The sequence below is a fragment of the Paralichthys olivaceus genome, chromosome 17 (assembly GCF_024713975.1).
Source record: "Paralichthys olivaceus isolate ysfri-2021 chromosome 17, ASM2471397v2, whole genome shotgun sequence".
Taxonomy (NCBI): domain Eukaryota; kingdom Metazoa; phylum Chordata; class Actinopteri; order Pleuronectiformes; family Paralichthyidae; genus Paralichthys; species Paralichthys olivaceus.
In genome coordinates this window covers 14,304,091-14,326,421 of record NC_091109.1, presented here as the reverse complement: position 1 = coordinate 14,326,421, position 22,331 = coordinate 14,304,091, and the positions used below count along the sequence as shown (strand labels likewise).

Below are 22,331 nucleotides of genomic sequence, written 5' to 3'. Positions count from 1 at the left end.
GTATTCTGTTATCATGCGACCCAAGTTCAATTGATGAGTTGCAAAGTTTTGTTTAGATCATGGCCCAGAAAAATATACTCAAAATAAAGATATTTGTATCAGAGACTATTTAGATGTGAATGAGTGAATTTGGTTGGAGATGACATCCTCTTACCCAGCTGGGCCTGGTTGGCGTCTGACATCTGAATGAGAGCGCTGTCCTTCTTATTGTAGAGTATTTTCACCCTCTGGACATCACCGTACACTCCTGCATTAAAGCCGCAGGCAGGAGTAGAGGAGGTGAGGTGGAGAGAGAGCAAACAGTTAGACTATTAAAAACGTTTTACACTGGAGACAAGGACATTTCAAGACTAGAAGCAAAGAAGAGAGAATAGAATACACACAAGAAATTTAAAGAAGACTTCAGAGTGAGAGGTGTGTAGAAAGAACAGGTAAAGAAGGAGAAGAGACACCCTCTAAACAGATAAGTTATCAAGCTGTATCAGATGGCTTAAAATAACAACATCATGCAAAAATAATGACTTAACCGTGCATTGACAGATTACTACATCATGAAGTTTAGGGCAAAGAAATTAACATTAACCCAAACCAACAAACAGGGGGCAACAAGGTATTACAAGTTACCAGGCTACTGTGTGCAAATAAATGTAAATAGGATTGTAACAATAATCAGAATAATAATAATAATAATAATAATGACAAATGTGTCAAAGATAGAATGGAAATAGAGCAAAAAAGAGGTGGTAGATGAGAGTGAGAGAACGAGAGAGAGGAGAGAGAGAGAGTGAGAGAGAGAGAGAGAGCTAACGATAACATACCGAAGAGGGTAAACAGACTTTGGGGCGTAACCATCTTTAGAGGGAGAGAAGAGCAACAAGCAGCGTGAGACAGGTAGAGAGGTAGAAGAGTCGGAGCGGAGCGGAGGTAGATATGGACAGATCGATCCAGAACGGAGGTAGGTAGGAGGAATGGTGGTTTTTGTTTTCCCCCCGGAGAGTGATGGAAGTGGTGGGTCATGGAGGAGGGGAGCAGGCGGGCAGAAGAGGAGTCATGTTGGGGGGTTTTGGAGGGGGGGGGGGGATACCGTGGGAGGTAGAGGGTGTGATTTGAGGGGTTAAACAATTACACCCCACCCCCAGCACAGGGAGGGAGGGGGGGCAGGATGAATGGAGGGGAGAAGGGGGGAGGAAAGAGGAGAGAGGAAGGGGAGATGGATAGGAAGGCATATGCAAATTGGGGTAAAAATAAAAAATAAATTAAAAGTGAGGAGGGGGGAGGGACAAAAAATAAAATATAGGTCAGTACACTGGAATAATGCAGGTAGTTTGGTCAGAGATAATGGCTTGGATCAATGTTTTCTTTAGTCAAAATACAGCAAATAACTTGCGCCAAAACGTAGGTCACCCTGGACAAGCATGGGGTAAAGGTACATTCAGTCAAAATCATAATAAAAATCAGCAATAAAGTCATAACCATGGGATAAAAACAACATGCAGCAGGTAAGAAATCTGAAGATCTACAATCTTTCAGCGAGGGAGAATGGTACTAGAACATGAGAAGCTGAAGGGGGAAAATTAGTTTAGAGACCATGCAGTTTCATTTTTGCTCTGCAGGAAAATTGGGCATGCAAGAGTTGATGTGAAGGCCACTTGAGTTAAAGGTGGTGTTCACACAAGTCAGAGAAGCTAAAACAAAGCTTAAGCACAGTATCTTAACACAGGTCGCAGGTTGAGTTTGAATGTTTGAGATACTGTCAAAGGCTCCAGGATGACACATTCATTAACAGCCAGAGAATAGACTGATGAGGAAAAGAGACAGAGACATTAGGAGACAGATTAGATGCTATTTAAATTACAGTTCTAAGAAAGAAAAAAAGAAAACGCATAGGAAAAGGGAGGAAAGACAGTGAGCAAGCATTTCAGAGAGGCAGGTATTTGTTCCCAAAAGTGAGACACGGGTTAAGAGATCACAAAATGATTTCATATGAGCTTTCATATGAGCTGAGGAGAGGTGAAGAGAGCTTAGAGAGAAAAAGAGAAGAGAGACAGTTAGCCGAGTTAGATACAGTTTGACAAGAGATGGGAAAGGCAGAACATCAGAGGAGGAAAGAGGGGAGGGCTTTGGGTGTTGTGACAGAAACAACAAATCCCCCTCTCTTATGAGGACATAAAGAGTCCTGACCAAAAAGGAAAAAAAGCAACAGGAAGGCCCTGGTCGTGTAAAGGACACTAGAAAATACAGCAAAGAAAAGGTTAGACAAAACTTCTTGCTTCATATATAAACTAACTGGAGTAACTAGAGGTGCAGTCCATCTCTTTGTTAAAAGGAGTGGAACGTAAGCCAGGACAGTTCAGTGATTGGTGACTATCAGAGCTGAGACCATAAATACAACAGCACACAAACTCACAGCTCTTTCAAAAATATTTCCCGATCAATGACAGAACATAGGGTTTTCCAGGGACCTTTTGGAAGTGGGTGAACAAAACCACCCTCTCATTCTCACATAATCTCAATGAAGAGATGTTGCTCTCTGATTTATTTCTTTATGCTCAACTTATTTAAAACTAAACCTAAAGATGGAACTGCACAAAAGGTGCCGAAATATGCCGTTTAGTTTAACAGATCCAAGTTGAGTTTGCAGGTCAAATAAGTACAAATCCCACCATTCTTAATAAACTGAATGGCAGACACAAGACAATGAAAATGGAAACGGTAGAACAGAAGAGCACTGGCTGTAGCCAGCAAATAAATAAATCAAAACAGAGGAATGAAGGTGGGGGGAAGGAGTGGTGGAGTTCAAGCCTTAGATGTTCCATCTGACTGGTTTGTTTGGATGTGTGTTACTGACCTCCTCGTTGAGGTTGCTGACCAGCAGGACCCCGCTGGACCCTGTCTGTCCAGCTAGGGCCACCCTCCCTGCAGCAGCAGCTGCCGCTGCTGCTGCGCTCAGAGGGCTCAGGGCTCCTGACAGGACACAGACACAACAATCATGGAATGGAGAGCAGCACTTCCACTAAACCGCTAAATTTCATCACAAACTCAACAATAAGACCTGACAATTTATTATTATTATTATTTTCAATTAGGATTGAACTCCAACTGCAGCCACTACTCAGTGTGTAATAATTCCATTCAGTCAAGTATTCAAAAGCTATACTGTTTACAAATTATTCAAACCTGGCCATTGACTGACCAAATGACTAAAATTCATACCATGCCAAATCTAATCACATTTTCCTATAATAGCGAGCGTTATGGTTATGACCATACGTTAAAACATTTAGCTAATGGATAAAAACAAATAATAATAGAAAATAAAGAAAAAATATAAAAGTGTAATCTACCTGGGATCTTACCGAGGAGAGAATTGGAATCTTTACTGAAGGCAGCTGCCACCGTGGTGTCGAGGCTGGGCTGTCCGTCACCAGCAGGAAGCTCAGGTCGTGTGTAGTCACGACTCTTATCATTGTTGTACTTGACATTTAGGTTAACCAACTTGGAGAAGTCTATACGCAGTGTGCAGCACGAGTTGTATATGTTTTGACCATCCAATGCCTGGCAGGGAAAAAGAAAATCATTTTCCAAATCTTTACCCGTTACATTTAACTGCTGCATAACATACCCAGTGGGAATGCATATAATGTCTCACCAGTTTTGCCTGCTGTGCATTAACAGGATCACTGAACTGTAGAAGGGCCTGGAACTGATTGTTCTTTGTAAATGTGATTATCTTCATAACTGTGCCAAACTTGGAGAAAATCTGCAGACACACAAAAAAAATAAAAATACAAACTTTCACTATGAATATTCTTTAATATTCGAGAAAGGTCAAACAAGAGTTGCTTACCTGTTGCAGCACATCCAGCGTTACTGGGTAGAACATGTTGTCGATGATGATACGCAGCACAGGACTGGAGGCTGCTGCGAGGGCATCCTGAACGTCTGAGCTTGGTGAGCCACCAGACTGGACTGCTGACACCGCCTGCAGCACTGCCTGGGTCCGCTGTTTATGCACAGACAACATAACAAGCACTGACAACTATGTCCACACTGATTATCAGACATATATATCGTCACTATCATTTGAGTTCTAGACCTCAGAATTTCGGGTAAGTAACTAGGAAGGCAGCAGATCAAAAACAGTAGTTCTTAGCCACACAATAACAAGGCACGAGTAACAGCCAAGTATTCGATTTTCTGCCACTGACTGTGTTCTGATTAAAGGCTGTAGTGTTTGGTTAAAATTTAAACTGCAGAATTTCCTGAACACAATGGTCAGTTAGTCAGTTTCTATTAATTAGCAATTATTAGTCAATTCATCGATAAGTCAATCAAAAGAATATTATTGGGCTCCTATGCAACTATGTACATGTTCAGCTTTCAAGCAAAAGCCCCATACTATGGCTATAATTTTCATAGCGATTACATTATGGTTAGCTGAATATCTTTGACTTTTATTTTGCTATGTGAAGACATCACTTTGGATTCTGAAAAATGAATATGTACATTTTTCACTATCACACAGACGTAATAACTCATCGAATAATGTTTAGCAGATGAATGAATCAAGAAAATAATCATTAGTTGCAGCCCTACCTGATTTCCAGCATCAGTTTTGAGTTCCTTGTGATTGGAGTACTGAATAAAGATGGGGATATTGCGGATATGAGGAGTTACTGTGGTGTAGTAGTTAATCATAGTGATGGCTGCCTCCTCTGTCCCCATCTCCAAGAATGCCTGGAAGTAGAGAAAACAAGAAATTCACCAACATAGTAACCAATAAACAAGTAACTTATCCGTATATGATCAGTAACAGTGATCACCTAAAAACCAATACACCCTTGTTATTGATATTTGTCAAGTAACTGAGATAAGAAGACATACACAGACTTAACACCTAATATGTAACTACTGTACCAGAGGTCAGCAAAGCAAAGTGTTCACTGGGTGAATTAGAGAGGAGAGGAAATGTATCGTTTCTTCGATGCACCGCGATGCGGACGTGGATTTTTTTTTAAAGCTATCAAGCCACTGCATAATTATAATCACAGCTGATTCAGGACAGACGCACAAGTCCGGTCATTATCGTTTTATGATCGAATTGTCTTTGAATCTTTGAATCAGAATCAAAAGATGCCAAGAGATTCCCACCCCTAGTGCATTGTTATTCACCACTGTGGTGGCAACAGAAATGTTATCAGACCAACACAGATGAAACAGTCTCAAACGCAGTGATGGGGCCTGTGTCGATCAATCGATCAGGAGTAGCACACGTTCTATGAGAACAAAGTAGGTGTATCTGACAGATAACTAGGGGACAAATGCCAAGTGTGTCCTACTGGCCACCTCTGCAGGCTGACAATAGGCTGTAGGCCGGCCTTTGTTAGAGCTGTGTGCATGCTTCAGATGCCGTTTCAGATAAACAGACTGTGTCCAAAGTACTTGTGTGGTACAGCAAGATGTCACATGGTTCTCGTCAGGTCAAGATGACAAAAATATGACCACTGTCCTTCAGACAATACTATCATATATAGAGAGAGAGATTTCTAAACCTTGTACACCACTTGTCTTGGCTCAGCCTCAATGAATTTATCTGTGATGCTGAACTGATGCTCAACAATTAATGAAAAGCTAAACAACTAGGAACAAGGGAAATGTGAAATTGGTTAACTTGATAAAGTGAATTACTCTTCATGCTTAAAATCATACTATTATATCATTTTTAGCCAGCAACATCCTCTGATGCACTATTAGGACAGTACTGTACTGCAGTAGTGCTGTATGTTTCTATCAAAATGATGAGAAATAGGCACAAGTAACATAGAAAGGCAAACTGGTTGGTCAGAAGCTCATCTTGCAACAGGGTAATGAGCTAAAACATGAGAAAAAGAGAACGAGACAGCTGCTTCACATGAGCAGTGTCAAGAAGCAGACAGAAGCAGAAAGAAAGGCAAACTTAAAGTGCAGCACATTTGTGGGAACTTCTAGAAAAATGGTGGGAAAACCTTTGAACTTTAAATCCTTGAATGTGTGTTCAGCCGCTGAAGGATTCAAACATTTAGACTGAACTTAGTTTCAAGAGATTTCCAGGATTCCTAATTTTTAACGTGTCAAGATAATTTTTCTAAATTCAGAAACACAGATATAACATACAAGAGCTAGAAAAGTGGAGGGTGCATCTTGTTATCCATGTCTCCCACTCACCTGGTTCTTTCCCTTGAGTGTGAGGATGTTGGTGACTTTGCCAAAAGGCAAGCCGAGGGCAATGACTTCCGTCTCTGAGGCCTCGTTGGGAAGCTTCCTGATGTGGAGCACACGAGATGGAGGGGCCTCCTCCACCCTGAGCTTTTTACTGTCACTGCCATTTGAAGCACCATCTACAATTCAATTTAAATGAGCACAGATTAACAACACTACTTCACACCATGATAGCCAGTTAAACATGGTTCTCCACACATGCAAACAATATCCCGCTGGGTGACGTTAGGTTCAGCTAACTTAGGTAAGAAAATTGTCGGCTATTTGCAGCATGCTCACGCTGTCAATCCACGCAGACAGTCAAACCTCTTATTTCAGCGGCAGTGGGATTTTAAAAAATCTCAGCATTTGAAAACTGATTTGGACGACAGCTTCCATTGCAAAGGCATAAGCTTCCAAACATTTGGTTCAGCCTATAGACTTCATATGAAGATGGATGACATGATGGCTCTCCAAAGTCTTTATTGGCTTCACTTGGCTGCAGTACAGGTCATAAACATGGACCAAACTGAAGAGTCAAAATACACAACAAATAAACTTGTCAAATATGTTTTGTAATTGTCACAAATTATCACCGAAAATTTGTTTTCAGACAGTTACACGTCATGATTGAGAGCTGAGGCATATTTTTGACTGACTTGTCAAGCGTGTATCAGCAGGTTTCTCCTCTCAACCCAACTCGTCCAGGGAGATGCCCTCCCATCATGTGTCTGGTTGTAGGAACTGTTGGGTTTAACTATAATATGGTGAGGTCTTGATCTTGCCATGTTAAGTGTTTTGAGATAAGATGCGTGCGCTAGCATTAGCAAATGCAATTATGGAAGAGCTGTGACCACCTGTGATGGGATCTCACTTCGCCGCTGTTGTTTTTACCCAGTCTGTGTGTGTGTGTGTGTGTGTGTGTGTGTGTGTGTGTGTGTGTGTGTGTGTGTGTGTGTGTGTGTGTGTCAACGAGAGAGAGAGGGGAAGCGAGCGGGAGGCATCAGGAGGGGGTGAATAATAATATTTCATTTAAGAAAAGTATTGATCATTATTTAGTGATCAGTGTCAATAGTCTGGCAGTGGTTACAAATAAATTAACATTTAAACAGTAGCAGGTCAGAGACATTAGCTGAGTTGGTGCATGTCTGTGTATTAGTGAGAGAGAGCAAGTGGAGTCAGGATGACCTGAATATTGTTTCATATAATACATAAGTGCCAGTTTGTAGGTTTATTTGCACAGAAGAATGAATTGTGGAGGAGGTAGACCATTATATCAGCATAATAAAATGACCAATCGCTTAAACAATTGCAAAACAACTGACAAAGGACTCAGCCAACTGCCAAAAGAAGATATAATCCTTTATATTAATTTACCAGCGACCATTAAAAGTAGTAGTTGCTGAGCTTTCTTCCTATTCATTTAGATAGGAGCCAGGTCTTGTTAGCCCTAAACAACTGTCCAGGGTGTTGCCAAGATAGTTGATATGTTGAGACTTGCTATAAGGAATTGACACAAGCTCTGTTTTTCTTTTTAAATTTGCTCCACAACAAATTTGTGGTGTTTTTGGCACTTGGTTGTTTTTTTTTAACAACCAAGTGCCATTCCATGAAAATCTCTTCTGACAGACTGTCTGAAATTTTAACCCATTTATTAACTATATGAAGTCCCCCCCTCTCCATGACGGCTGGCTTTTCACATTGCCAGCTTCCCATTGCACTTTGCACCATAAACGCATTTGATGACTGACATGGTGGGACAGCACATCTCTTCTAAGAGACCATAAACCAGCCCTCAGACAGTTCATTGTAAAACATTTGCAACTTGTCTTAACAGTGGAGTTAAATAAACAGAGCTGACCACTTTATTTCTGTATTTCAAGACTACCATTTACCTTACTGCAGAAGAAGAAAAAGGCCTATTTCAAATTCCCTGTGCTTGATTGGTGTAATTGGTCATATTCTAATACAAAATGTATTTTTCCCATCCGGCGCAGGGCTGCAGTACATGCGACACACGTAGCCCAAGCGTAGCAGAGAGGCTGTGGTGGTAACAGAGAAAGTGATGTGAAGATAACTCCGGGTGAAGACATCTATGCTCACCACTCTAAGTGCAATAATAATAAATAAACCTGGGTAGCCTAATAAACCTGGAGACTGAATTATTCTCAATCTGTTTAAGCACCTAACTGCACAACAGGGCTTCGTCATTTTAACGCGTTTTTCCCTGAGTGTATAGTGGCAGATGTTGACTGCTCACATACTGTTCATATAATACTCTATATCCACACAAGACATAATGCCAAAGTCATTAAAAAATATATTTTCAGTGATAAAAGAACAAGATGGTGTGGCCATTACAGAGCCTTGATCTCAACATCATCAAGTCAATCTGGTCTTAAACCAAGAGGAATAAGACACTGTGACAGACTAAATCCACAGGCCAACTGTGGAGATTTCCCAGGATTTGTGCTGTTTTAAAGGCAAGTTCTGGTCACACCAACAGATTAAGATGTTAATTGATAACTACAAAAGGCACCTTGAATGTATGATGCACACTCATGTGGCAAAACTTTGTGAACTGTGTCATTAAAGGTAACAATACATGTCTGGAGTGGAACCACTGTCAAGATCATCCATAACGTTAAGGGCACAGACTGTCAGTGTGAGATACAATACTAACGTAATTTGATGTTGATGCTCATGTACGGAAGATAAGCTATTGGTCAAATTAGTAAGATACGAGTGACAATCATGGTTTGTTATGGTTTTAGACAGAAACGTAAAAGAAAAATATGGCTGTTTGGTGTCAGAGTAAAGATGGTTGGAGCTTAATGAATGTATCTAGTAATGAGTAATGGATTAGACCAACTTTACCGAGCCTCAACACAACATAATGACATGTTAACAATTTCACTATTAGCTACTATTAACACTCTCCATGCAGACACCTGACCTACTCATGTTCTTTTTTTGAAAACTGTCATTAAAGGATTAAATGAAAGATGTGGCATCCATCTAAGACGAGGGTTGGTATTCTAAAGCTTCCAAACAGGCGTCCTGAACATCTTTATCTCACTTTATCAGGCAGTTCTCTGGGGGGACATTAGTTTGGTTGTGGAAGGGAGTAGCATTGGTAGACTGGGAATTTGATTAAAGAGACAATCTCCCAAAACCCCTGTGTATGCCTTTAACACTCTATTTTGATAGCAGAGTGTTTAATATTCTAACTTTACACGTCTTCTCTTTGTAGCGACGTGAACAGCTCTTTCAGTCATCTTTAATTCTGCTGTTTCCTTTGAGATGCTTCTGATATAATCTGAACCGTGAGGAGACATTAAAATGCAGTGGTATCCACCGAGTCTGTTCTAGTCACGTGATGTGGTGTGTGTGGGTGCCCACCTACTAAGGAGCGTGATGTTATTCACAAGCTAAAAAGCTCCCATGAGAGAACAGTTGAACTGACGCAGCCTGTTTCACTTTTCAAACAACTATTAATCCTTTGATTCCTCTTAATGCCATCCGTCGCTACTGATCAAATGGCTTCATGAGAATTCTGTCATCCCCTCCCTATTCATGGGTGGTCGGAACGAACTCACCGCTGATACTGCTCATGCCAGAGTTGGGACTGTTGTACATACTCAGCTCGTCTGATCCTCTCTGTGGAAGAAAAATGACAAAGACGGACAGTCAGACACAATGTGAAATAATGGGGAAAACTATTTCAATTTTCCAGACAGGCCCTCAAAGACAACAATAAAACAGAGCTCTCTAAAGACAGTTTAAATGAACAAAAGGAGGCTAGGAGAGTAGGTGGAAAGGGACATAAAGCAGTAGAAGAGTGGACTGGCTCCTCCTCTACTGGTGTGGGTTTAATCTTGCTGAATTTAAGATGTCAAGACGTGTCATTTCATCCTGAGCTATACCAGGTCCCAGAAGGCTCGCTGGACCTGACGGGCGCCTTGTGGTCTTAAACCTGACTGATGGGATGACGAGGAACCTGGCTAGGGACCCATTACCCACACAACTTTATAATAGCTCCATACACCCTCTCCTTGTTTCTGTCTGACTGAATTTGAACCAATTGTTCTTCTGTCACTAACATTCTTTATGGTTACGATAAACTAGAGGTTGTAGGCTCCTGCTACAGCGGCATGACACAAATAAATTGAAAGGGTAATAAAGTTGTCTGACTTAGGTCAAAATGTGAGCATGCAGTGCATGAGCTACAAGGAACCTAGACATGATTTCTCACCCAGCAGCTGGTAACACTCTCTGTTTGGTTTCTGACACTGAAATACTGAGAAAATAAAAGGGCCAGCAAATACCACCAAATCAGGAATCAATATTTTATTGCTGTTCCGTTTCCCTTTGAGAGGGGATTTAACTTTGTTCTGTACTGACTAAAATGCAACTGGAACTCAACAAATCTGGTTATGTAGCCAGAACAATGCATTAACACAAGGAAACAGGTTTGTTCAGTGATCAGAAGGGACATAAGACCTACCCATTTCATTAAAGCCATTCTAATGCTATGAAAGCTCAAAACAAATATGTACAAGAAATCTGATTGCTCTGGTGTTAACACAAGGTTACAATGTTCAGGAAAGGAATTTAAATAGAAATGTGGTCTAATCTTCATGGCTTGTCTCTACATATTTATTTCATGGACGTTAGCCGTGTTTCAAAAGGTCTGTAGGAAAGAGAGAAGGCATGATGTAGAAGTAAAATAAAGTCGACTGCTTTTCAAATGCTCTAGAAATGTTCAGGGAAAAAAAATGTTTTTAGTCTAACGTGATTTTAATTTGTAATTTATGTATTTATTAATTATTTTCTTAATTAAATCGAGTTAAGTTTCAATATCTAAAATTTCAGTCTTGACTGATTTGGCGACAGCTGTAGTTACTGGTGGTGGGAACAAATGCAGTTTAGTGCTCAGAGAATTCTAAGAGCACTGTCATTCTGTGATCTGCACACGTCGCAAGTGAGTCTGTGAACGGTCGGGTTGAGAACCGAAACTTGGTTCCAAATTCAAGTCCCAAATGCCGTGGGATTTTTAAAATGTACAGATTTTTCGGTTCCTAAAATATATATACTTTTTTGGTGCAAACAAAGGCTACATATGTCCACAAAGGATGTGGCTACCTGCCAAGAGCTTTTTACTCATCTGCCAGGACCTGTGAGTCTATGTCACACATCAATATAACAGCGCCTGTGTTTTGATAACAACAAGCACTTAGCATGCAAAATTAAAGGGTAGTTTACCGAAAAATTTATATTGACTCATTATCTATTCACCACCAAATGCAGTACAATTGAAGTAACTGGTGATCATTCAAATTTGACTTGAAAAGGTGTCATTTAGCCTAAATGTCCTATGATAGCCTCCTCGGAGCAGCTCTCGCCCAAGGGGATGTGCAGGGTGCGTATTAGCCTTGATACTTCCGCTAGCATCGCTACCTCTGGTCGCGGACATTTAGGTTTAAAACATGGTGTAAATAATGCAGTTTCGAGTGGAATTTGAATGTTGTGGCTAACAGACACTTGGATGACACCACAGGAGCACTATTGAGGCCTTTTCATTTTTTTTTACGTTTGAAGGAGTCACAAGTTACTTCAATTGTATTGGATTTGGCTGCAAAGCTGTTTACCCCTGAGACTCCAGAAGTGTTTCGTGGACTCAAACACTTCACCCACCCCTCCATCGGCACAGTGGCAAGTAGATAATGATTTAATTTTTGGTGAACTATCCCTTTAATGCCAGAGCAGCAGTGTGACAGACAGACCGCCACTAATGATCAAAAGACCGGCAGTATTTTGAAAGAAAAAGCAACAACATGGCAAAGTGCAGTAATACAGGGTGTTTATTAGCTCCTAGTTGGGTTGGACCTCGAATCTAGCCTTTAAGGCAGCATGGCATTGATTTGGAGCAATGTACACTGATTGATGTTCTGCGGTCTCCGAGTGCCAGAGTGTCAGCCTGCTCAGCCAGCAAAAGCACACCGCAAGCACCCCCAGTCTTGCCTCTGGTAAAGCCAGGGACAGCGAGCTGATGGAGACACTATATGTCACCAATTGTCCAGTAGCATCAAACGTTCGACCAGAAAAGGCTGATATGCTGATTTTCTTAATCAATAACTGTTGAGTTACAATACTCTGTTTCTGTTAGATATTGGGCACCGAATGCACGTAAGCTCTCACATTTGGCACCATTGCTGCTCTGATTGATTTTAGTTTTTCTTGAACTTGCCTTATATCATTGATGTCAGTAGGTGTCCTATAAATTCAACGTATAGAAGTAAGCAGCGCAAAATGTGATGTAGAGTTACTGTTCAATTAACGTTTAAAAAATATATTTTTTGGGCTACCACCATTTGAGTCTGTTGTTACCAAAGCAAATATTATGTAAGACAAAAAAAGCCACACAGCTGAGGATCTAAAATGGTTATGGAAATAAAGCTGAGTAAAAATGTATTTCTTGGAGTCAGAGGTACAGCTATTTGACCAGACACTGCTGCCCTATTCGAGACCTTTACTGATACTGCTGAATGCAAGAAATGTGTCATCTAATCCCAAGCTATTTTTGTTTAACTGATGGAGAATGCAAGTAAAAGCATGGGATTTGAACACTGGAAAAAATAAGCAAATGTGAGGACTCACCTTCACGCCAACTGCAACATCACTGATGCTGTAAGACAAAAGGTTTAGATTATTCACAATGAATGGATTTTAAATGGGAGAACTATAAAATACACAAACTTAAGATAATAAGACATCGCCAGTCAACACAATAAAAATGTCTCTGTCACCAGGTTTAAATCATTGGGTGTCAACTGAAAAGCATTTTAACAGATTTTAAGCATTTTAACAGATTTTTGTCAGACAACACAGAAATGTTAAATAAAAACTGACAACTACCAGTTTTGTAAGCGCCCATACAAGCCCCTTAACATTATCATTCCCACTGAGAACCCAAGGTGTTTCTCAATTGTATCATTTATTTTCCACAAGGCCTATTCATAATCTGCATTCACATTAATTTTGAGTGACCCAAACATGAGTGAATAGCTCTTAATAGTTACTTCACACCTGACATTAGAATCTGCCAACAGTCACGAGTGATCATGGGAATTGCCTCTCTGCTGTTTGCAAATGAACACGTTCATCATTGCTGTTTCAACAGTCCAAACACGCTATAACAGATGACTGTTGTTAATCTGGCTGTGTGTGTTTGTATGTGAGAGAGAGGGAAAGATCGGGGGTGCAGCTCTACAACGCAACAAGATAAATGAATAATGATCAATCTTTATAATGACAATATTGTGGTGGTGGCCATAAATAAATCCATCTATGCGAAACACTGACAATTGTAAAACTATTTTGGATTCATTATGAAAGTGGAGCTTGTCAGAGGGTTCTGAGTGGGTTTGTGATATTATTGGGTTCCATCAAAACATTCCCAGGGGGCACACAGTCAAATAATGTTGAAGTCATTCTTCAATCAACACCAATGCATGCCCATCCTTCATTCTTTGGACTGACACACCCTGGAGTACTCATCACAACATCTGCTGTGGCCCGATCAGTGTCATTCATTACAAATGGTGCCTGTAGTGTTGCGCTACCGTAATGTTGGAGAAGTGTTTGTTCACACATTGATAATAAAAAATAAAAAATAAAACAGATGCATCATTGCATTCCATCAGTTCTTAGATCAAATACGCCATAAGAGACTGAAATGACTGGTTCCAGCTACAGGATCCGCTCGGAGAGCTCGAGCTGAGTTAGCTACAAACACAAAGGGTCAACAACACTGTATATTCGTTAGCATGACAGCTAGCTTAAAAAACTCCGCTAGCCGCTTCGCGAGCACGCAGCTGTCGGACACGATTGCGGCGAATGGAGGCATAGTGGCGACTATCTCCCTCCGACGTCACTCCGTGCGCGAAGCATTATTAAGGATGCGTTACTGCGCTATTACCGACGCAAACACGGGGCGTTAGCTAAGTTGTGCTAGCATGCTAAGCAGTTCCTTGAAGAGAGCGCGTGGCTACGGAAACCTCGCACCAGCACACTGGCTCCCACTGGACCGACACACACACGCGGACTATGTGCTCCCTCCGCGCGTAACGACAGGAAGGTAACAGCGCTGAAAGAAACATTACCCGTCCATTTCTGTAGAGCTTTCACAGCGCGTCCGCCTCCCGTCCTGCGTTCTCTCCAGTTTACACCTACACTGCGCGCGCACCACACACACACGCACACATACACGCGAGAGCAAAATGGAGGCAAGACGATGCAGTGTCGGAACTGACCGAAAAGTTCCGAAGCCATTGAATGAACGCGGGGGTGATGGAGCAGCAGCGACCGATCGACACGTGTCAGCAGGATCAGCTGATGTTGAGTAGATGTTCACATCTGGAACCGCTGTGTTGGTGTGTGATGGGATTATTATGACAATGTAACATGACACATACTGTGTCACAGGCAGACAATGAGACACAAGCGTCCAATCCGTCCATAACCAACACCATCTCCTGTTACAAATGAAGTCAATCTAGTATTAAGCTGTCAGAATAACAGCATGGCAGGAGTTTAATACAAATGTGATATCAAAGGAACATTTAAAAAAAAAAAAAACACGCTTCAGAAATGAAAGGATTGATAAACACCTAGAATAAAAGATGGAACCCCGGAAGTTGCAACTGCAATGGCCCCTCGAGTTGGAATTTCGACTAGGAATGTCTCAGGAACCTTACCCAGTGTTCCTGCAGCCCCTTAAAGTCTTAAATTAAAATCAATGAAATTGAGGTCTTAGTTAGTCTTAAAGGTACAGTGTGTAGAATTTATTGATATCTAGTGGTGAAGTTGCATGTTGCAGCTGAACACCCCTCACCTCACCCTCTCCTTCCAAACATGAAAAAGAACCTGTGGTAGCTTCAGTTGTCATAAAAACTCAAAAGGTGTTTAGTTTGTTCAGTCTGGACTAATGTAAAAAACATGGAGGCCTCTGTAGAGAGGGTCCCCTCGATGTAAATATAAAGTATTTACATATAAAGGACCTTTTCTGGGGTAAAGAAAACTACAATTCATACAATTTAGATGAAATGAACTAGTGAAAACATCATGAGGATTATTCTACATTAAATTTCTGCCAATGGTTCCTGTTCACCTAAATCTTACACACTGGACCTTTAAGGACTAGATGACAGAAACCATCTTTCAAAAATAATGATTTATTTATGTATTAGTCTGTTCCCATCTGCTTATACAGTACAGAGGGAGTAGGGTTTATGACCTATACAGCAGTCAACCACCAGAGGGCGATTCGTTTGTTTTGGCTTCACTTTTGGAAGCTGTCATGATGTCTATCTTAATATAGATATGATGATTATTGCTGGATTATTACTGGATTAATACTGGATGATTATTGCAGCTTTAAAGTGTCTGAATGAACTAAGGTCATAGGTGTTCTCAGGATATCAATGGCATTCTACACTGCAACATATTTACCTGTATGTCATCATTTAATTCACTTTGATTCACTGAATGTCTCCTGGTCATTTAGATTGTTACAAACATGTCAATTAACATCATGAAAAACAATCCCAGAATATCAAGAGAACCATTCACAATAACAGAATAACACGGGGGACTATTAATTTTGTCCATTCAGATGACTTTTTCACTGGGCAGTTAGAGACTCCTTGAAGCAAGAGGAAAGGAAAAGAGAAAAACAGGACGGTGTTTGCATAATGATTAATCTTGACAGACATACGTCATGCTCCTGGGCTCCTGACAACGTCACACCCTGGGTGAAATTAACGCCTAACTGCTTATCTTAAAGGACCTGGGATTTAATTAAAAATGACATTTCCCCAAAGACTTGCGCTTCTAAAGCTGCCATGTTGAAATTAGCTGATGAGGGGCCCTCTGAGCCAAAGGGAAATAAGCAAACTGTCAAACACTCAGCAAATCACCGCCGTTTATCAGTCCTGCTCGCTGCTCAGGAAATAACAGTGGACTGACATCCTGCACGGTGCCCACTGCACCACTGATACAAGTCATAATGTTATTAACAAGAGGGAAGGGGACGAAAAAAACAAGTCTGTCAAATGTGATATGGAGACAAACAATGTGTTTGGGCTAAATGTGGGAATAGTTTGCTGAAATTACCTCTTGACTCAGCACAGACATATTTTACCTCTGACAAAGGAATACTAACCGTGGCCCTGAGAGCTCAATACACTGTAACATAAGAAAACACATGCAAGCAGTCAAGTACAAATGAAAGAAAACATCTTCATCAGTTTGACAGCACATGTGCTGGAAATAAACACAAAACAGCCAAACAGTACTCACAACATTTGAGAAGTTGTTTAATTTCAAGCAGTGTACGATTATGTGTTTAGTCCAACTGTATTTACTTTTGCAGAAATTCTCAGTTTTGTCAGCATCAAAAAGTAATATCTAAGTAATATTAGCATGTATTTTGTATTTTCTTTGTTTTAAACTAGCAGGCTTGAAACTACAATTATAAAAATGTTTGATCAGCATTGTACAAACTGCTTTGTCAAAGTCAGAATTTCTTATTTCAAGCCTTATAGAACAAATAATGACCAAGAAGAATCCCCTGTTACTCTCAGTGTTATTATAGTCTTATAGCATTCATGTGCCATCAGTGGCACATTTCGGAGGCAGTGATTTTTCATACATTTATTTAAAGTAAAGTCAACATGATATATTTTACATTGTAGTATAAAGTATCTCCGTTTGCATACACTAACACTTGCAATTTGAATGTACATTATGTTCACAATGACAAATATGGACACAAGCAGTGCACTATAAGTATCTCGATGGTGCAAAAAAGTTAAGTGGAAGGCAAAAGACTTGGATATGTAATGGAATATTTTCAAATAAGTGAAAATGGTAGCACCAAACACAAATAATCTGCCACAATATAGATGAAGTGTAAAATTACCCTTCAAGATGTAGAAATTTACTTAATTTAATGAATAAAAAAGCATGCACACTCATTGTGTCAGAATAACTAGTAATCCTATGTTGATGAGTTAAACATTTTAAAGGTTTCAACAATGTAAGCACTTAATATATCTCAGGGTATACAGTGACTATAGTCAGTGTCATAAATAGCAGACAGTTTTGCAGCTGACAGTCGTGGTCACATCATTCGTGGACCATCATTTGCGCTGAGCAGCAATTTGGGACGCCACTTCCCTGTCAAAATTCACACACCACACCACCGCAGTGTACTACATGTGAGTATACTGACTAAAGTATTTGATCTGAGACACAGCATGAGTTAATCTCCCTGTGTTTTTGCTTGAACAATTGTCTTGTTTTCCGGTTCTTCAGGAATACCCCATGCTTATCTATCAGCCAGCTTGGCCCTCTGCCTGCTATGTTCACCACTAAGCTCATCATCCAAAAGTCTGCCCATCTCCACCGGCCTCCAGTCTCCCTCAAGCCCCTGCCCCACCTGCCAGCTCCTTCACGCTCATTGTTCAGCACCGTAATACCATTTTCCCCTTTGCCCTCTGTGGCAAGAAGACCCCTCACTGTCATCATCCATTCCAAAACCTTTTGCAATTATTTGGTCATCTAATCTCTTCAATTTATCGAACCTTGAAGCTAACCTAGCAGCCTGCCACCTACTACCACTGGTGGGTTTGCTTCGGCATCTGTGTAAATAGCAGTGTATGTGTGTGTATGTGTTGCTTTGTCACTAAAGAAGTTGAGTAATAATTAGTATTGATTGATATTGATTCTAAGACCAAATTTGACTTTAAAAAAAGTTCCTTATCATGATTGATACTTTTCAAAACAGAATCACTGGACCAAAAGCAAAATCTTTATTCTCATTACTATCATATTGTTAGAAATGCTCATACATGCCTCTGCATGACTGATGGCAGATGTTAACACATCATCAATTTCATTGAATAAAACAAATTTGTTATTGATGTCGTTCATTACTCCACAATAAATCCTTCCCTCCTAAATGCACTTTTGTCTGAGTAAGTTCTCAGGCCCTGGCAGAAGGTCCCTCAGGTCTTGCATTTATATTGCTAGGTCTCAAGGAATCGCAATTAAAAAAATCATTAAAAATCATAAACTTTTAATAAACCAGGATTTTGTAGCAGCAGCTGCTGGGACTCAGCAACATACATGTGACACTTCTGATCAAGACAAAAGCAAAAGACAATTAATGCTCCAGTTCAGGGTTCTGTGTCGAGCTTCATAATACTTTTAATAAAGGTGACCATCTCTTTATGCTGCAGTGGTAGTGCAGTTTCAGGGTTCTGTGGAGTCCAGCAGCTGGCCCCTATACTGCAGCTCAATTACTTCAGGTCACTTTTACAGTTTCAGAAAGAAAAATACAACCAGCATTACCACAGGCCAAACAACCCATTCCAAATGCACAGACACTGCACTAGTTGTCGTTAAATGAAATGAAATGAAGCTGCTTATACACTGTTTCACTTGTTATTGTGACAACTCTGGGCAAGTACTAGTATGACTGCAGTACTCACTTATATCATCGTTTCAATCCCTACATGATACCAGAGGTCAAGGGTTGTTTTACTTGACCCAATGATTCCAGTGGTGGCTCTGCAAGAAAGAATGGTGATTTAATAGTTTTTATGTTACTATGGTTACTTTTGTTACCTCAAAATTATTGTTGAGATCTCACAGATGATGTTTCTGTATGAAAATGAGGATCTCAAACCAACCGTCTTCATTTTTACACTCCTCCTAGACTGAGCACATGGCTGGGGAGACCACAGGGAGCTTCTGATTTTTTTTCCTGACTTGTTCAAGTAGTATTATTTAAGGTCATAGCTCAAGTATTTGATGTTCCAAAATCTACTGTATAATCAAACACCAATAGGTCAGGGTTTTTCAAGACTGACGCAAGACAAAGCCTCTAGAAAAGTAGCTAGGGCTATGGAATTAAGCCACCAGAATCCAACTACATCTAGACCCTGTTCAGGCTGGGTATTAATATCCATTCTGAGAGATCCGGTCACAAGTAGACACGCCTGGCATTCAAATGTGTCCTAAATGTCTCTCCTGTGATTGGATCTCACCTCCCAGCTCTATATGCAAATATACATGTGTCATTTGTGTGCGCAAAAAACAAATTAGGTTGTTTTAACCCAGTCTGAGAAAACAGAGCCGCTGTATCTGATGACAATGTTTGTGTGCCTGTATCGACACGAGAGGGAGAGAGCGTGCCGAGTCTGGAGAGGCCCCAAATTGCCCTTTCCCAGTACTGTATGCACCGTGTGTGTGCATGGCTAAAACTGTACTGTAAAGTGCTTGAGTGGTCATTAAGACTAGAAAAGTGTTCTATAAAGCACAGATATACAGACCAAGACTAAAATAATGTATATGAAACTGTAGCCAGACATTTCATTCACACAGCAAAAAGAATGTGACCTCCCAATCTGGTGATCAGATCTCAGGACACATTGAGGAGGTCTTTGGGTGCATTCAGACCTGTTCTTATTGCTGACCACTTGTGATTGTGACCCTTGATCAAATCTGCTTGGCCCATATCCCACCAAGTTTAAACGCAATTGGTTCATTTGCATATTCTAGCACAGAAAAACTACAATGAAAACGTTTTTTGAATAAAAATAATTTGTGTACTTTTATAATCAAGAAAATTATTCTTTAAGCTTTTCTTTGCTCCAAGACTAATGTGCCATTTTTTGTGTGGCTATATATTCAAGATGATCGCACTTGACCTGCAAATTAGGGAAAATAAAGTCGTAAGAATTTGAAAATAAAGGCCCAGAACCCAGTACTTGGATCTTTATAACCAAACTATTAAATCATCTTACTGGTTATAAATAGCGTGTAATCTACGCATACTGACTCTTTGTGTGTGTGTCTCTATTTCACAGCACTGTGCAAACACACAGCTTTCATCTCTCGTTGACAGATGTGTCACCAGGAGGATTGTGACAGGCTCAGGCAGAGGTGATGTCATCACGGTGCGTCCTGTGAGGATAAGGGCACTGCGATCCCATCGTGCCGTCTCTGTTGGTGCCGGGTCGAGGGACTGGATGTGTTGCTGGAGGTGCGAGGTGTATGTCAGTGGGTGTCGCCTCCAATATCTCCCTCACTTTTAATCAGCCACATTAGTTTTGAGTGTGAGTTGATCCGCACGCTGTTGCTTCCACAGGACAGGGAACTCACATCCAAACACACGCAGACAAAGTCGGCTACAGTGACGACTCCTGAGTAAGCCATCACTGCTGATGCACAGTTGGTATTCAGGTTGGTAATTTCACCCTGCACGCTTGAAATTGAAACATTTAAACAGAGAGCAGTAATGTCACCAAATGTCATTTGTGTCATGGCAACCAGCAGGAAGATAAAATGTCATCTTGTTTGAGAACGAATATTTCTGCAGGGTTGGAGAACCCATTTATTAAAATCATGGTGCCGGCGCCCCTCTTTACTAAAGAGACAGTATTCCCTGTCATGTTTCACAGTGACCCTCCAGCTTGACATTTTGATTTCTCTCATTTTGTCCTTTCCAATTTTCTCTCAGAGTGACATCATGAATGCCTGTGCGTGCATGCGCGTATGTGTGTTTAAATGTGCCTAAAAAGATGGCCATCCTAAAAAGGCAAGACGCTGTGAATGTCAGAAATGTCAGGATGCCACCGGTGACACAGGGGACTGGCTGACGTGCCAGGCATCCTTAAAAGAACATGTCCCTACTACCATCGAAGACTCCCCTTCCATGTTTGACCTCCTTTCTCACTGCTTCACGGTGGAGAGTTTGAAGCAGAGACTTCTGGCTGATGCCACAAGAGAGATGGGGGATACATCAACTCCAAAATGCTCTTTTCAAAGTGCATTTCTCCATGTCTACATGCATTTGAGCGATCCATCATTTGCCGTCAGCAACTGGAGAAGTAGTGTCAATTTGATATTATGCAAATGTATTCGGTGGAATATCGCAAACATTCATGGATTGCGGTGCGTTGCGGAATCCTGCGTGCTGTGACACTGTGCTGAATAACTAATGGTGTGGGACTGACCGGTTTGCTTGAATGCCTGTCACAACAAAAATGTACTTTCTGCTGCAGAATGAGAAAAGCTGCAGACATCCCCACTTTATTTGATCAAGTTACTGTCACAGCAAACTCATTCATTCTGACAGGGTAGAGGCAATATCTGGTGGTGGGCTTCACCCTATAGTGATGATTCTGGACAATAATCTCACAAAGCTGGTCACCAACTATTTGGCCTTTCAGGATTTCAGGCAGCAGTGTGCCTGATTCAGGTGTTTATCTTGTTCTTTTTACCTACCTATCTTTTTAAGAGGTTATGTTTGTTGATTTAAAGGCAGGATTACACAAAAGCTACACAGATTTCCATGAAATTTTGTAAAGGAGAGGGAAGATCTTTTAGTGCGGATCTGGAACAGGATTGGGATAATAATCATTTTAATCACTATATTTGTTTTATTACTGTCATTAGCTCTGTTAATAAGTTATATTTCTACAAGAAATTATGTATTGGCCAATTCACATCATCTGTTGTTTCATGTCATTCTTACATAATAGTCTTTTTAATATTTATTTTTTTATTTGTATCCTTTTATCATCTCTGCATTTAAAGTTAAACTAAAAACGTTTTTGAACCTTTTGATAGAGCCTATAGTTAGTTCTGGATCAGGTGAGTCCTGAACCATCACTTAGTTATGCTGCTTATAGGTCTAGACTGCTGAGGGAACTCCCAGCATGCATTGAGCTCTTCTCCCTTTCTCTATCATCATTATTATTATTATTATTAACAACAATACTTCAGTAATTAATTATTATAACAATTGTTGCTGCTATCATTAATAATCAATAACTCTTTACTCTGTTGTTGTTTTCATTTTAACTACCTGATACCTTCTCAAGTGTTCCCGGTCTCTTTCACCTCTCTCTCCCCCTCCTCCCCTTCCCCACTATGTCTCCTCTCTCCCCTCTTTTCCACCCATCTCCCCTCCCCTCCCCATTTTTCTCTGTTCACCCCAACCTTTGAGGCAGATGACCGCC

General features: G+C 40.6%; 1 protein-coding gene across 6 annotated transcripts in view; it reads right to left on the bottom strand.

Annotated features, from left to right (window-relative positions):
• The window catches only part of LOC109638391 (polypyrimidine tract-binding protein 2-like), a 42,964-nt gene that overhangs the window by 3,608 nt on the left and 17,025 nt on the right, over positions 1 to 22,331 (bottom strand). The window contains exons 1-11 of one of the 6 annotated variants that reach the window (XM_069512857.1): positions 14,403 to 14,521; positions 12,898 to 12,925; positions 9,837 to 9,897; positions 6,205 to 6,377; positions 4,597 to 4,737; positions 3,848 to 4,003; positions 3,650 to 3,760; positions 3,345 to 3,555; positions 2,849 to 2,964; positions 819 to 852; positions 155 to 247 (exon numbers count right to left, since the gene is read on the bottom strand). In XM_069512857.1, coding sequence (XP_069368958.1) covers positions 155 to 247; positions 819 to 852; positions 2,849 to 2,964; positions 3,345 to 3,555; positions 3,650 to 3,760; positions 3,848 to 4,003; positions 4,597 to 4,737; positions 6,205 to 6,377; positions 9,837 to 9,897; positions 12,898 to 12,925; positions 14,403 to 14,410 — 1,132 coding nt within the window. In that variant the 5' untranslated portion in view covers positions 14,411 to 14,521. Of the gene's footprint in view, positions 1 to 154; positions 248 to 818; positions 853 to 2,848; positions 2,965 to 3,344; positions 3,556 to 3,649; positions 3,761 to 3,847; positions 4,004 to 4,596; positions 4,738 to 6,204; positions 6,378 to 9,836; positions 9,898 to 12,897; positions 12,926 to 14,402; positions 14,522 to 22,331 lie in introns of those variants that run through there. The other 5 variants (XM_069512855.1, XM_069512856.1, XM_069512853.1 and 2 more) reach the window with 5 other exon arrangements.